Genomic DNA, 17,183 nt, shown 5'->3' on the forward strand with positions numbered 1-17,183 from the left:
GAATTATTACTCAGCCTTTCTTGCTGATAAGGGCTGCTTCTGTTCCAATGTTAGTTGGGCCTGTGGGTTTTTTTTATAGCTTTACCAGAGTTCAGAGCTAACTAGGGTACTATGTCAATTCTAGGAGCACTAGTACAGCAGCACAATTCATAAGCACCAATCTGGACCTGTATAGTTGCTTGAGGATTGTCAGGGGTGTTGTGTTGCATTGTATTGTACTATATGTATTTTATTATAGATATAACTAGGGGAGCTATTATAAAGTAACTAATTTAACTGAAGGAATGCTACAGAGTTATGAACTACATTTTTTAAAAATTACATAATGGCTGAAGGAATCCCTGAATTTTAGGATGATTTGACAACATATGAAGAACCAGGTTGGGAACAACCTTTAATCCAGGAACTTCCTGGATTAAATCTATGTGGTCATTAAGAGTCAAAACCAATTTGATGGTGTATAGTCAATCAATTTTAACATATGAAAAGGAAATGAATTGCTGCTTAAGAGAAGCACTGATGGCTCATTTAAAAGCTGCTCCACAGGAAGAAAACATTCTTATAGAAGCAGACAAGATTTCAGGTAAATTGATCCTCTCAGCACATCTGGCAATAGATCTCATTCTATTCAATTATGGAATTTCTAAACCGGAAAGATGAAGTATGTAATATCATTAATCCATTTGTGATACAAAGTAATTACTGCTTCAGAGATGTTCTTCCAAATTAATCACCAAATCCTGTTTGCCAAATATAAACCAAGGAGCCTGTATTTGGTATTATTTTCAACAGAAAAATAAATAGGCTATTTTAAATTTTCAAATACGTTTTTGCAAACTTAAGGCTCCTTCTCATGATCTAACCACAGCATAAAACATACAACATGTTGTTAAAAATTGTATCCTCATCACATAGCCTTCATCTCATCTCCAGCCTGCTACAGAGGCAGCTTTAATTCAACATTACTGCTTTCTATTTAAAGTTAGTATTTCATCTCTTCTCCTGATACAATTCTTGCAGAATGGATTAAGTTGCCAAAAAAGCCACAGAGGACATCCTTTAATTCCTGGCGGTTTTCCGCTGCTATTCTGCTTTGGCAGAAAAGTCAGCTTTCCCCCCCCCCCCCAAAATGGATCTCCCTCCACCCCCAGCATTTCAATGTATTCAAATTCCATAGGTGATCTAATTGTTTTCCACATCTCCAATTGTATAGATTTGATCCATGGGATTGGGAAACTCCCCTCTGCCTGAGCAGCTGAAATGGTAGCTGCCAGGGCTAGGCAAGGTAGCAGGAGACAGTGGCAAGCCTCTTTAACTGCAAGGTTTCCAATCTCATGGATCAGCTTTGTACAATTAGATTTAGCAGCTGAAGAGGCTGCACCCCTCCCACTTCTCTCACCTCATCCAACCCTGGTGAGCGAGACTTAGGCTGTGAAGGTTGCAAAAGAACTGGGAGCAGGATTTTTAATTCAAATTCACCCTCAATAGTAGTAAAACCACATCACAACTCCCCAGAATAACAACTGAGGTAGCATATCGCTGAAACAGATCCCATTTTACCAATATGGCCTCCCAGCACTTGCCATTTTTATTCATCCTAATTAACATGCATGCAGCGTAATTACCGTAATCTAATGCACTAGTGCATTAATATTTAAGTGATTTTCTTCAGCAAAATACATTTCGCTGCAAATGAACTCAATAAACCTCTTATCAGAATTCTGTCCATCACATTCAAAAACAAAAATAATCACATTTAACCCCCTCCCCCCAATCATTTCAGTCTAGGCCTCTAATCAGATAGAAATTAGTAGCACAGCTATTAATACTTGGGAGGACGGGACTTGCTGTTCGACTTATCCACATAGCACCAGTATGAAGAAAAACAACTCAGCAGCAATTTGTTTTTATTTTTATCCAGCCTTTATTTTTTTTAATAAATAAGGCAGCAAGTAATACTCACTCCTCCTATTTTCCCCACAATAGCAACAACCCTGAGAGATGGGTTGGGCTGAAAAAGGGATTGCCTAAAATCACCCCGCTGGGCTTCAATATCTACGGGGAGCCCTGGAAGTCTCCGGATCTGGATGCTACCCAATCCTCAAATGCACCTCAACGTCCAGAGACAAAGCAACTAACTAAGCGAAGCCCTTTTTCAAGTTTCCTGCACGCAGCCACCAAGTGCAGTCTTCTCCCTATCCCCACCCTCTCCGTCCCATCATGGAACTGCCCAAATAGGCCCTTCCTCTGGATTTCACACAACAGAAGAACAGACACTATCGCCTCGGCGCCAACATAGCAAAAGGAAGCTAACCGCCTCTCCTTCCCCACACGCGGACTCCGAGGAATCAAAGCTCCGCCCATCGCGGGAGGCCGCGCGTACCCGCCCCTCCAACGCCTCCCTCTCTGGAAAGAAAGCAGCTCTGGTCCTTCCTCCCCTTAAAACGCTCGCGTCTGACGTAAGCACGCCGATCGCAGTCCCACCAGCCAATCGCCGCTGACTTTACAAGGATCCTGCCGGTTCGCCAGTTAGTGAGGGCTTTCTATTGGCTGTTGCTCAGGTGACGTTCCACCTTCCGCTCTGTTCCCGGCGCAGCGGAGGGAGGGAGGGAGGGAAGCGAGGGGCAGCTTGGAAGTTAAGATGGCGGCTCGTGTGAGAGTGGGGTGCTGACCGAACCCTTCCCTGCCGTTCCTGCGCCCCGCGTTGCCCGGTTTTTCTCCCTCCCCTCGCGCGGAGCGAAGGCTCCCGAGTGTGACCGCGAACACCCTGAAGGAGACGCCAAGTTCCCCCTCGCCCGTCCTTCCTCCCGCCCCCCCTCCGTTTCCTCCTTGTGCGCCTGGCCCCTGCCTGCCTCCCTCCAGGGAGGGGGAGCAAAACATGACATCGATCCACTTCGTGGTGCACCCGCTGCCGGGCACCGAGGACCAGCTCAATGACAGGTGAGGCGGGAGGGGAGCCCGGTCAGTGCCCCCCGGGGGAGGAGGAGGAGGGAGGAGCCCCCCGTGCGTGAGGGGAGGAGCCCCGGTAATGTGGGTAGCGAGCGCTCTGGACGGTGAAACGCCCGGAGGGGGCTTCGGAGCGGAAGCCCTTCTCCCCGCGGACGCGGATTTTAAACCCGGTCTCGTTTCCTCTCGCCCTCCGGGAGCGTTGAAAGCGAAGGCCGCGTGGATGTAGCTCTCCGAGCCACCCTTTCAGGGCGCATCTTCAGCTTATTTTACGGCGGATGCTGAGCGAAAAGTTGCAGTGCCTGGGCTTGCTTATTTGGGGATGAATTCAGCACGTCCAGCCGGTTGTAGTTGGGATCCAGCAGGAAAACGGGTCGACTAGTTTTGGTTTTGAGGGGATCTGGAAAAGATGGGCTGGGACAGGGTCCTTCCAGATCCTCTCGCCATTGCTAAATAGGGGGCAGAGGGGGGTGGAGTCCGGGGCTCGGGCAATTTCATATTTTGTATAGTTGTGATTGTGATTTACCCTCCTGTTGCCTTGGATGACATGAAAATATGCATTTGCAGTGTGATCCCATCGAGCTTTAGGATCATAATGGATCTTGCGCCGTTGCAGATAGGATCAAAAAATCTGTAGCTTCAGGATTTTCCTGACCACCTTTTAGAATGTTCTGGGATGCTTTTTTGTCTTTTGGGTTTAATTTTTACTTTTCCATCTTGCATCTTGCAATGGGTTTATATTTTGTATCATAATTTATTGTTAAGCTCTCTAGCCTTTTTTTGTACTGGATGTAATTCAAGTCCATGTTGATAATCATGCAATACATTTCTATGCCACTGATTTAGGATAGTATACAAAAGGATACCTGCTATGAGTAACCTGAGATTATTTCAGAATGAATTTGCCTCCCACTCCCAAATGACTGAAACAAAATGAAAATTCCGAATGCTGAAGGACAAGCATATATCAGTGTGGGAATTGCATCGCATCCAAATCACAGTATGACTGACCATAAACCAGAAAGGGGATCTATAGTTTAAAATGTCTTGGTTGGGTGTGGTTTTTTTTTTGAATGACCTACTGACACATTTTGTACTGCAGTGCCATTTACTGAGAAAAAGGATGATGCTTCAGGGATTGGCTACAGCTTCAATATTACTTTGAGCTGGCATATTGTTTCTAACAGACTTACGGAGTAGTGGAGATAAGAATTTGATAGTGTGAGAGACCTTTATGAAGCTACTTGATTCTAAAACTCTTCATACCCCATTGGGTTCTGTGATAATTTCTTCATAGTTTTTTTTACTGCCTTTCTAGTGTTCATTGTTCATTGTGTTTTCTAAGAGGCTTTTTAATAAAGTACAGAAGTTAAATATAAAGGATTTTTCTTCCGTGTATTATATTTTTATTATACATTATATTATTATGTATTATTATACAGTACATACATTATGTATTATTATACATACATATTATACATATATATATATACATACCCATATATATTTTGTAGCATACCTGTATTACACCATCTAGTAGTGACAGTGAGGTAGAGAGAACCCATTCAAATGCTAATATTTTAGACATAGTCATTATTTTTCTCTTTTCATTTTTCTTTCTACATCTACAAATCATTTATTTCTTAAGCAGATAGTCTTCACTTTAAAACCACGGCAGTTTTTATGTATTGTCACTGGGTAAATAACTTACCTGTAATTTACATTGGTATAACTACCTAAATTGTATAAATGTAAATAATATGGAGTAAAAGCCACTTGTTATTATTGTAATGTAAAATATTCTGGGTTTTTTTCAGAGATAATTGATAATGACATACAGTAGATGTAGTAAAATACATTGTCATGATGTCATAAGAAATGACAAGTGATACAACACTTTATGGGTGGAGAGTATGGATTGCTTTGCAGCAACATCCTTGAGTTTTCTCTAATTTTTAATTCTGTCCATACTCTTAATAACTATTGGTACTGCCTTAGTTTGATGATACATGGAGCCCCAAATTAGTGGACTGCATTTCATTCTAAAGTCTCGTGAAGTTGATCTGGGTGATTTAGTTTATAGATCAGAGAATCATGTGAACCGGATAAATTATAGACGCTATAATATGTGAACCTGAAAAGTTTTGTGCTTAGCTTGCTCACAATATTTCATTGATATTTAAACAATGGATTAAATCCAAATTAATTGAATTTAATTTCCACTGAAATTGGTGGAAATAGAAGTCATATTTAGTGTTACATTTAGTGTTGATGAAAACTAATCTTGATGTGTTGCTTGTACAAAATTTGAAATATATAAATGTGAATGCCATGTTAGACTTTGTTTTAAAGATACAACATATTAAATGAAAAAAACCCCACTGCCAGGGGTTTTAAGAAGAACAGGGATTATAGGATCATAAAATGTTTTTTTTAAAGCATATACATTTTATGAAAAATGTATATTCTGAACATTAAAATGCATGTAACAATCAAAAACCCTACCTATATGGGAACAGGTTATCTGCAGGACTGCTGCTCCCTAACCCTTCCTCCCTAGGGTCTCTACTTGTCCCACCAAAGCAGATAGGGTAGGAAGGTTCCAGGTGTCTTACCTTAAAGACTATCACCTTAGGGATCCTCAGAAGTGTGACTTTTCCATTGCAGCCTCTGTGGAATACCCTTCCCAAGGACCCCTACTCTTTTAACCTTTTGGAGACCATTCAAGATTTGAATCATCTCCCAGGCACAGGGATTGGGTGAGATCTGAGCAGGATGAGAAAATGATAGGTTGCATCTGTGGAATGTGGTTTGCAGCACCAGCTTTTTTTTTGTTTTCGTTTTCTGTGTGTGTGTGTATGTATGTATGTATGTATGTATGTATGTATGTATGTATGTATGTATGTATGTATCTAAGCTCTCCAGTATTTAGTTTCAAGATATGCAGCTATAGAAATATTTAAAATAAATAAAATAAATGATGTAGTCCCCATTGAATATTTATGTTACTGTTTGTAGTCTCTGCAGGATTGCTGCGGTAATACTCTTGAAATATATGGAGAATATATTGTTATGTCTTTTCCTCTCTCTTCAAAAAATATATATGGTTCAAATTTAAATATAATTACCCCATTTGCCTTTACCTCAAGAAATTATGGATTCATTATATAGACCTATCTCACTTTTAATAATAGTCATCTAACAAAAATTATAACTTTGAAATTATCCAGTTTGACTGGTATGGCTCAATTTATTACATCAGAATTTCCATTGTTTTTAAAATGCAATAAAAGTGCTGAAGATATAATGAAAATCTTTTGTATAAATTTTCTTCTGTGTCTCTACTCTAGCTGATATTCATGCTTTTTAAGCAGTGTATGGATATGGCTTGAGAGAGTGCATTTGACTTGGCATAATGAGTAGATAAGTAAATGAGAATCACATTGACTTGGAAAATGTCTGCTCTTGTTTGCTATATGATTAATCTTCAAACTTCATGTAGTTATCTTCCAAACATTTATATTTTGCCAATATTTTTATTTCATTGTGACATCCAAAACTAAAAAAAACACACCACCACATGTGGCTGAGTTAACACATAATGCTAAGTGATGATGTGGTTGGTTTATTTTACAACTTAGTGTGTTGTGTGACCCTGGTCAGCATATTAAAATAGGTCTTTATTATTTATACTGTATTGTTTTCAAGGCTTTTAGATATGAATATGATCCATTAATTTTCAGTGGCCTCATAGTAATTAAAATGTACATTTTCTTTTCTCCAAGTCAAGAATCAGAAAACCAGGATTTATTGCTGCTCTCTGTATTTTACAGACATCATTCTGAAATCCAATTCTCTATTTGGTAATAAACACTGTACTTATTATTCTTTTGATGTATTTTGTAAAACCATGGACTATTTCGGAAATGCAGTGCAAAAATAATCTTTGAATTCCCACAAATGTGTGGGGTAGTTGGGAATTTCCCCCATAGATTAAGTGTTATGAATATATCTTCTGAATGGGAAGGAAACTAGAGCAAAACATTTAATGTAGCATGACAAATTGTAAACTTGTAGATAAGATATTTTGATTGAAGCTGCATAAAATAAAATAATTAGCTTTTATAAGGAGTTTATTATGCATTATTTCTTGAAAATAGTGAATTCCTTAAAAATATTATGATGCAAGAAATCTTCTACTTGTCTTCTTAGGCCCTTAGGGGTGACTGATACAAGTAAATGAAATTGTAATATTTTCCCCTAAATTATACTAATCCTATGATAACGGAAAGCAGGGTTTTTGCACTTTCCAGACCGGAAGCCACAGCATGGATAACAATTGGTGCAGGTTATGAGGGACATAATTGCTTACATTGCCCTAAAAGTTTCTCTAAATAAAACCATAATTCCCATTAAAGTAAAGTAAAATGTAGCTGTTAAAGACAAGGATTAAAAAAAGATGTAACTCAAATCTGGCTTAGTGGTAAAACTGCTCAAAAACGAAGAGCAAAAGTGGGTAATTAAAGGGTGTAAGAATAAAACTGGTTCTTGCACACTGCTGAAAATAACCAGACAAAAACCAAGTGGACTTTCTTAAAGGTGTTTCCAATTGGAACTACCATAGAGCAGTCTGTCCCTCAATGGGTAACTTGCTAAACTTTGGAACAGGTATTTGGAATTGCTCAAGTTATCAGGTTATTCATCAGCACGGCCTCAATTCTTCTGGACATATTTATTAACCTAGCTTTCATACAATAGGTTTCTAGAAACTAGGCAAATTCTAAATCAGTTTTGAAACTCACTACTGGTTCTCTTCTCTTCCCCAACCCCCAATCCTGTTAAGTAGTTGTGGGGAGGATATTAGAATATTAAAAATAGGAGACTGTTTTGGTAATGGTGTTTCTGATGTCAGAGTGTACTTGGAAGTGAATAATAAAAAGAGCATTTCTTTTTAAATCTTCAATATAGCAATAGACAGCAAACTTTCTGTTTCATCAGTCACATTCTTTTGAGTTGGTTAAAAAAATGTCAAGGAATTAAAATATCTTAAAATAGGCATTTTCAAAAGTTATATCCTTTTATGTTATAAGTCTGAGTGGTTAACTAATACCAGAGGCACTTAACGGAAATCCTGAAATATTTTATATATATAAAGCAGAGCCCTCATATATTAATAACTACTGTTCTTTAAGAATCTTTGCTAAGTTCTTCTAATTTGGTTAGAAAAATTGCATTTTTCAGGTGGTTATGTTAAATGCTTCTCTGTTTCTTATTACGGTACTTGCTCTTGGCCACTTTGATTCTAAAATTAATAAGCCCGTAAGGCTAAAATTTGAGCAGTTAATACTCAATTGTCCTGTCAATTATTTTCAAGCAACAAATATTGATTTGGGCTACTATGTTAGATTTTCTCATTAGTAAAAACCAAATAGATTTGATCCAGTCTACTGCAGCTCAGTGGCTCTTATTTTCCTGTTTTCTAACATTTTCATTTATGATACTATACCAGGATATTATGAGGTATTCAGAAATGTTTGTATTTATTTTATATTCTCATTTAGCTTATCATTGGCTGAATCAGAAAATGTAAGTTGGAAGTTGCATGCCTTGACTGAGTAGCTTTGACAGTGACCTGGCAGAAATTCAAGAGAATCTCAGAAATCTTGGTTAAATTTGGCATTAATGGTTCTTTCATAATAGTATCGCTAAATTGTGTGATATGACAGTCCAGGGAAAGCCTAAATGTGGTCTTCATTATATTAATGCTTGTATGTTTATTTATTAGATATTTGAACTGCTGCAAGATAAAAACATCCCAAACGCAACATTATAAAGTAAAAGAGTGAAATCATAAAACCTTATTAATTTAATTTAAAATGGTACTCTAATTCCTTTTTTATTAAATAATTCTTCAGAAGAACTCTACTTTAACCAGCTTCTGGAAGGTCCTCAAGATTGTGGCAATACATATGTTCTCTGGAGGACTGTTCCATAAAAGCCCCCTTCCCCCTATGTTTTGTAGATGGCTATAAGTGTCAACAGTTTTCCCCATGTAGTTCATTGGTTAATTCTGTTTGCCAAGTCATATAAGGCTTTATAGTTTAAAGCCAGCACTTAAAATTGCAGTAAGAGAGAGAGGGGAAGGAGCGAGGGAGTGTCATGTTTACGTAGGTTATATTGGAGATGGTGACCTTTTGAGAGCTGTATGCAATGAAATTTCATTTTAATGTATGCTGATTAGTGTACAATTGTGTACACATTTAAAGTGACAATAAAGTTATTCTAAGTTGTGCCTAAAAACATGTTGCCTTATTCAAGGGGCTGTATGAGTCTGGATGGGAAGAACAAATTGAAACTAGTAGGGATGAATTACTGTTAGTCTTGGGACTTCCAGACCTGAGGCTCTTTTTGAGTAGGGTAGCATTTTCCCAGATGGGATCCACCACACCCTGGGTTCCTGCTCAAAGAGGAGGTATCAACATTGGCTAGGGGAGCCGTTGTGCATATCCATCTTGTGTGCCAATTGCACCCATTCTTAGATCAGGAACTCTTATGTTTTCAACTTACGACCAGTCACTTAACAGCCATTCAAAGTTATGATGGTTTCAGAAAGGGTAGTTTATGCTCATGAAGCACTTCCAGCTATCATAAAATGTCAACCCCCCCCCCTGTCACATGACTTGCATTTTGGGTATATTTGACAGCTGGCTTGTATTTATGATCAGTTGCAGCATCCTACGGTAACAGGACTTTTTGTGACTTTGTGACAGCAAAAAACAATGTTTTGGGACAACGGATTCACTTAGCAACTGCCATAAAAACAGTTGAAAAATCAGGTCTGGTCACTTGGCCTTCTTGACTTATGACCACACGAAATTTCAGATCCAAATTGTGGTTCTGAGTTGAGGACTATCTACTGATTTTTTTTTGTCCTCCATCTGAATTATTGCAGTGCAGTCTATGGCTGTCCTTGAAGCTACAGCTGATCCACAATTTCAGTACTTACTGGTATGCCTTGATAGGTCTTAATATCTCTATTTTGCAAGATACAGTGTTTCTTGGACTTCTGGGTGCAATTCAAAATGCTGGTTGTCATAGACCAGTGCCAAGTTATTTTCAGGATAATCTGTCTCCAGTTATTTCTGCCTGTCTTATGAGATTTGACAGGGTGGGTAGTCTATGTATCCCTTATATTAAATAACACTATCTGATGAAGCCCAGGAAGCTTTCTGGGTTTCATCAGATATCTCTGTCACTACATCTACTCTATGCATTAGGACTAGAGATGACATAGCAGTGTTCCAGTATCTAAGGGACTGCTACAAAAAAGAGGGGGTGGGGTAGCCTATTATCCAAAGCACCTGAAGGCAGAACAAAAAAGCAATAGATGGAAACTAATCAAGGAGCAATCCAGCCTAGAAATAAAGAGAAATTTCCTGATGGTGAGAACAATTAATCAGTAGAACGGCTTGCATTCAGAAGTAGTGGATGGTCCATAATTGGAGGTTTTTAAGAAGAGATTGGACAACCACTGAAATGTAACAGGGTCACCTGTTTGAGCTAGGGTTTGGATTACAAGACCTCCAAGGTCCTGTCTGTTATTCTCTTACTCTGTACCAGGCCGCAGCCCATTTAGAAGTGGGTCTCAGAAGTGGTGGGCGAGTGTATGAGAAGCTGCATTTGTGAAAGCGGTGCATGCACAAGCAAAACCATTCCCTTCCCCCCCTTGCTGTCTCCGTTGGTCCGCTGAACTGGAAAGGTTGGGGAACACTGTTCCCCAACTGATGGAAGAGCATCTCTTCTGAGATTCAGATTACAGGAACATTGCTAGTCTTTTGTAAGGTGCTAAGACTTAGTTCAATGGGACGTGAGATGCTTGTCGACCAGAAAGGTTGGCAGTTCAGCGGTTCGAATCCCTAGCACCGCATAACGAAGTGAGCTCTCGTTACTTGTCCCAGCTTCTGCCAACCTAGCACTTCGAAAGCATGTAAAAATGAAAGTAGGAAAATAGGAACCATCTTTGGTGGGAAGGTAACAGCATTCTGTGTGCCTTCGGCATCTAGTCATGCCAGCCACATGACCATGGAGACGTCTTCGGACAACGCTGGCTCTTCGGCTTTGAGACAGAGATGAGCACCGCCCCCCTAGATCTGGAAATGAGTAGCATGTATGTGGAAGGGGAACTTTTACCTTTAAGACTTAGTTCTTCCCCTGGCCATTGCACTAGGATGCTGGGTAAGGCATCCAAGCATGATATATGTTGCTTTAATTGTTTTTGATTATTTATGATTGTTTGACATTCATTGTTAGTTCTACAGAGTCACAGGGCAAGTAACAGTCATATAAGTAGCATAAATAGTAAATAACTCCACTATAAATGTAGTTAAATTCCAATATCTTGTAACTTTATTTTTTTCCTCCGTTGAAATTGATTAGATTGATTCAGAGGTCATAAAAATGTGTAAGCTTTTAAGAACTCAAATGTTCTTTATTCAAGTCAGATGATATAAAAGTAAATAAAAAGGGAGATGGGGAGAAAATGGTTTGTGTTGCAAATTCTACATAGTAAACCTTAGGATAGAAAGTTAGTGAAAACAAAAAATAACTTAGATCTGTGGTTTTTTAAAAAAAAGGCTTTTTGGAAGGAAGAGATAAACTGGAATTGAAAATATCAAATCCAGTTCCTTAGAGAAGACACAGGCGCTTTATTAGATGGAAAACAGAAATCCTCAGCTAGCATGCATAGTACTAAATTTTCTCATCCTAAGGGAGTCCCCTTTGATAGCACCTCTGCTGCTTCGGGGTAGCAGATCTTGTAGCCTGGGGAGCAGGATGTTGACATCTTTGGGCAGTGATGTTCAACAACCTGGTCCTGCAGAGACAGCTAGAAGCTGATCTTAGCTTTAGCAGCCTCTCTCACAGTGGGTGCTTCAATAGAAAATTCTCACAAAATGTATTTATTTAATTCTGAGTACATTTGCTCTAACATTCGTATTTTTAATTTCGATTCTTTACTCCATTTTCTTTTAAAAACTATGGATGTTTATATAGGCAGCTCTCAGTTTATGACATCAATCACAGGTCTGCGACTAAAAAGCTGTTTGATTATTTTCATCTAATTTCCATGTATTTTGGTGTGCTGAAAGCAAATAAAATATTGAAAAACTCCTGGACGTCATGATTTGCCACAACATGCAAAATTGTCTTCAAATTCATCATTTTTTTTAAAAAAATGGTATTTTTTTATATTATGGGTTTTTAACCAAATTTAAAGTCCAAATTACTATTAATTAATTCACATAAGTGCATTTAAGATATAAAATGCCAAAAAAACCTTAAAGAGTTTGTCCGAGTTATGTAAAAAAAAAAGTATAGCACTGCAAATCTGATGGTCAGCAATATATACATAAGCTAAGCAAGTTTTAAGTCTGTGCTTCTAATGGTAGAAGGGGTTAATCTTCCCTGAAGAATCCAGTGGGAGGGACACACAGAGCAGATAGCAGCATCTCCGGTCAGTGCAGGGGGCGTGGCCAGCACTGTGACATCTCGTGTACAGACACAGAGCTGCTCTCTCCTGCATGCCACACTTGTGCACGAATCATCATCAGGTTTTTGGTTCTAGGCTGTTCACACTTTTTCATTGCAATTCATGTTAGCTCGTCATTCAACCGTTATGGCTCCGTGAAAGTGTATTAATTTATCAGACAGTTTCTGTTTCATCTGTGGTGAATATACAGTGTTGAAGCAACAGCAGAATATTACAGACTTTGTGAAAAAAGTATACTTTGCATACTTTGGACTAAAAATTGGAAATCAAGATAAAGTTTGGGCGCCTCATAAATTGTGCAAACGGTGTGTTGAGGACCTCCGAAACTTGTTCAAGGGTAAGAAAAAATCTTTCCGTTATGGGATTCCTATGGTATGGCGAGAGCAAAAGAACCATAGTGATGACTTTTGTTCACGCAATGTGACAGGGTTTAATTCCAAATGGAAGCATTCCATTTCATACCCCAATCTTCACTCAGCAATTCGTCCCATCCCCCATAATACAGATATACCAGAACCCAAGCCCCCTGCTACCTTGGAAGAGATACCTAGCTCCGATGAAGGTGAAGTCATTCTTGAACCAGATGACGAATCAAGTTCTGACTTTGAAGATGGTACAAGACCAAAATTGTTTTCTCAGGAGGAGATGAAAGATTTGGTAAGAGACTTGAATCTTCCCAAAGATGCCACTGAGTTATTCAGATCAAGGCTGAAAGAAGGAATTTATTGTTGCCAGGAGTGTCATCTTCATGTTTCAGACATCGTGAAAAGGAGTTTGTTCCTTACCTTGCCCAGGAAGACAAGTTGGTTTATTGCATCGATGTCGAAAGTCTGATGGGTCAATTTAAAATCCAATATGATTCAGAGCAATGGCGTCTTTTTATAGATTCTTCAAAAAGAAGTCTCAATGCAGTTTTACTCCACAACAGTTTTTATGTTTCCATACCTGTAGGTCACTCCGTACACTTTTAAGGAAACCTACGAGAACTTGGAATTGGTTCTTCGTAAACTTAAATATGAAGACCATGGTTGGCAAGTGTGTGGGGACTTGAAGGTCTTGTGCATGCTGCTGGGGCAACAAGCTGGGTGTACCAAATACCCTCATTTTCTGTGTCTATGGACAGTCGAGACTGACAAAATCACTGGACCAAGAAGAGTTGGCAGCCGAGGGTGCTAACAGTCGGTGAAAAATATGTTCTCCGAGAAACTTTGGTACCTTTCCATAAAGTTCTTCTACCACCTCTCCACATAAAATTGGGATTGATGAAGCAATTTGTAAAATCACTTCCAAGAGATGCAGAATGCTTCAAATGCTTGGTCACCAGGTTTTCATGCCTGTCGGAGGCAAAATTGAAGGAAGGTGTGTTCGTCAGACCAGACATTAGAAGGCCTATAGTTGTTCAAGAGTTTGTCAATACCATGACGGATCCTCAAAAAGAAGGGTGGATTGCATTTAAAGAAGTCGTACAGAAATTTTTAGGCAATAACAAAGATCCCCACTACAAAAAGATTGTCGGAAGAATGCTGAAAGCATTTCAAGCTTTAGGTTGCCTGATGAGTTTGAAAGTGCATTTCCTCCAGTCCTACCTTGACTACTTTCCTGAAAATTTGTGTGAGTGAGGAACAAGGTGAATGATTCCACCAAGACATTAAAGAGATGGAAAGGAGATACGAGGGAAAATGGAGCATTACAATGATGGCAGACTACTGTTGGATGCTTCAGAGAGACATTCCAGATGCTACTCACAAGCGTAAATGCACCAAGAGGAGCCTCACAAGGAAGAAGAATCGATTTTAGGGTGTATAGGTGAGCTCATTTCTGTTCAAAAAAGGATTTTCATGAAAATATTGTAATAAAACTTTAATTTTATAAGTCTATTTCCATTTATTTTGAGGTATTGCCTTATTTAACATAGTTACCTAAATTGTCAGGAAACGTGGTGTCCTATGACAAAATGGAGGTCATTTTCGGATTCAGCATACCAAAAAACATAAAGATTACGTGGAATAATCAAAACAGCTCTCGATTTTTTTTTTTTTTGCAGACCTGTGTTATGATTGGAATAGCTATACATTGGTCATAGTTGTATGTTATATTCCAGGAGATGGCGGTAATTAACATCTTAAAGATAAATTTGGGAAAACTTGGTCAAAGCTCAGAATCAATGCAATCTAGAGAAAAAATTGTAATAATAAGTGACATGACTAGTTGGGTGGCAAGAAGGTAAAAATGTACGAAAAGGTGATATCATTCACAAGGATTGGGAATTGTAACTTGGAAAATATTTAGCAAAAAGTCTATTTCTACTACGGTACATGGTTTAAGAATAAGTCAATTATACAAGGCAAAAGAATTAGCACAACAACTAACAGCATGATTAATCTGATGTCAATGATGAAATAATGAGAGAATTGGTAAGGATGGAAGAGGAATGATAGATTTTGTCTGGAATAGTCTATGGTTTACTACCTGAGCCGGGGTTTTGATTAGAAGACCTCCAAAGTCCCTTTCCCTTTGTTATTCTAGATTCTGTATTTTAAATATGAGATGGACCATTTATTGATAGCATCAAAATTGGATCTGGGGGGGGGGAGAGGACTGAACAGGGAAAAGTAGAATTATGGAAGAAAGAAAAAGTACAAATACTGAATGAAAGAGTTCATTTTCCATCAGAATAAATGGAAATGGAATGGAAAACCGAGGGAAAGAAAAATACTATATAAGCTGGTTGGACTAGAATAAAGAAATGTTATAGAGCGCCACATAAGTGTACGGAGAAACACTGATGGGTTTCTCCGTTAGTATGAAAATGATGCTTGGAGGAAATGTGGGAGAGAAAAAAAATACATGTAAAAGAATGATGCAAAAAATCAGAACTATAAAAAAATAATGCATAACTATTGCTGAGAGTGTCGGCAAAGGGAACAAATATTTATGAAAGAAAGCATGTCCCAGGACTGACCCAGATTGGATCCTGCAGAACAAATATTGGTATTAAGGATAGAAGAATGCAGAGCAGTTTGATTGAAATAAAAATTATTTTGGAAGTGAATGAAGAGGGCTAAACAAAGAACTTCAAATAGGTGGAATGGAATTTTTAAAAAATAGGAAATGATTTGGGATGAAAATTAAGGAAATGTTGGAAGCACACCTGAAACAAATACAAGTTGCAACCACTTGTTCAGCAATCATTCAAAATTGCAATAGAGATGAAAGAAAGACTTACAATTGATCCATGAAGTTGCAACTGTTACAACTTCCCTAGAGTCACGTGATTGCATTCTGGGTGTTGAAATGCCAAGAAAAATCAATAGGTAAGCTGGCAGAGAAGATTACACTTTTTCTTTTGAGCCCCACTACAGAGTACAAGATCCCAGGATAGCAGCCAGAATTGCCCTCTCTAAGTGATGCTTTCACATAATGTTGTGCTTTGCAACTGCATTTGCAACTGCAACATTTGCGTTACTTGGCGGTGGCAATCTTTGTCACAGTTGCCATTGTAACCCAAGGACTATCTATAAATGAAAAATCAATGGATAGAAAAGTATTTTAAAATGCTAAGTGAATGTTGAAAAATCCCAGGGATCTCATACTCTGTAGCAACCCTGTTTTCCTACACTCAGTGGTGTGCCTGCGGAACCCGACTCCCCACCTTGTGACCTGTGTACCACAGTGCTCACTTGTGGCATTGCTGGCCTACCTGTGCTCTCCAGAGCCCATCTGTACCTCTGCCAGCTGACTTGTGGCATTCTTCCACTCTCCCATGACACCCACTGTGCTCCTTATCTGGAACTCCCGCCTCTTCCCACTCAGCCCATGTGGTCCCTGGGTTATGACAACAACCAGGACTGCTGGGATTGCCATTGCTAAATGATGTGATGACATGATATTGCATTTTCATCCACATCACTTAGCGACAGCAATCTCGGTTCCAATTGTTGCCGTAACCCAAGGATTACCTGTATGATAGCGTCCAAGGAAAATTCCGTAAATAGAAAGTCCTTTAAATACACTAGTTGAACGTTGAACATCGGAAAGCTTCCAGATTTAAATGATGTAACTGAAAAACGAAAAATAGAAAACTGGTTTGCTTATGGAATCTCGAGTCCTCACTTTCATTAAATCAACAAATATACCCAATTGTTCCCATGGTTTGTGCATATGTCGTGTTGAAGATTGGTTGGTGAATGCTATAAGAATGATATGATGGAACTAGAGCAGGAGTCCCCCAACCCCCCCCCCCCTCCGGTCCGTGGACCACCCCGCAGTCCACAGCATGCCAGAAACTGGGCCATGCAAACAAGCGAAGGCCTATCCATGGGATGTAGGCAGCACACAAAATCATACCCCCTCTGGTCCCCGGAAAAGCCTCTTGCCATAGAACCTGAAACCACGCCCCTTCTGGTCCCCGGAAAAGCCTCTCGCCACAGAACTGGTCCCTGGCCCCAAAGGTTGGAGGCTGCTGAACTAGAGAATGCCTGCTAATAAATGGACTGCATAGCAGATGATTTCAACATTGAGCAGGAAATAAGATTTGGTTGTGCAGTATCATCTTGACTGTTTAATATAGGTAGGGATAAATACATAAAAATGTTTGTGACTTTTGAGATGTTTTAGTCAGGGACATGAATATATAAAGTTTTGAGAGTGGCTGAAGCTGTACTGCTGGCGGGGAATCTGAATGATTTGT

The 17,183-nt window shown here is 39.1% G+C and overlaps 1 protein-coding gene across 7 annotated transcripts in view; it reads left to right on the plus strand.

The window, feature by feature from the left end:
* The first annotated feature begins 2,614 nt into the window (after nucleotides 1-2,614).
* The window catches only part of UBR5 (ubiquitin protein ligase E3 component n-recognin 5), an 83,490-nt gene continuing 68,921 nt past the window's right edge, over nucleotides 2,615-17,183 (plus strand). For 6 of the 7 annotated variants that reach the window (XM_014068785.2, XM_014068788.2, XM_014068786.2 and 3 more), the window contains exon 1: nucleotides 2,615-2,940. In XM_014068785.2, the coding sequence (XP_013924260.1) occupies nucleotides 2,879-2,940 (62 nt within the window). In that variant the 5' untranslated portion in view covers nucleotides 2,615-2,878. The remainder of the gene's footprint in view (nucleotides 2,941-17,183) is intronic. The other variant, XM_014068790.2, reaches the window with a different exon arrangement.

The sequence above is a fragment of the Thamnophis sirtalis genome, unplaced genomic scaffold (assembly GCF_051295495.1).
Source record: "Thamnophis sirtalis isolate CommonGarterSnake01/CBP01778 unplaced genomic scaffold, rThaSir2_p1.2 scaffold_2, whole genome shotgun sequence".
Classification (NCBI taxonomy): Eukaryota; Metazoa; Chordata; class Lepidosauria; order Squamata; family Natricidae; genus Thamnophis; species Thamnophis sirtalis.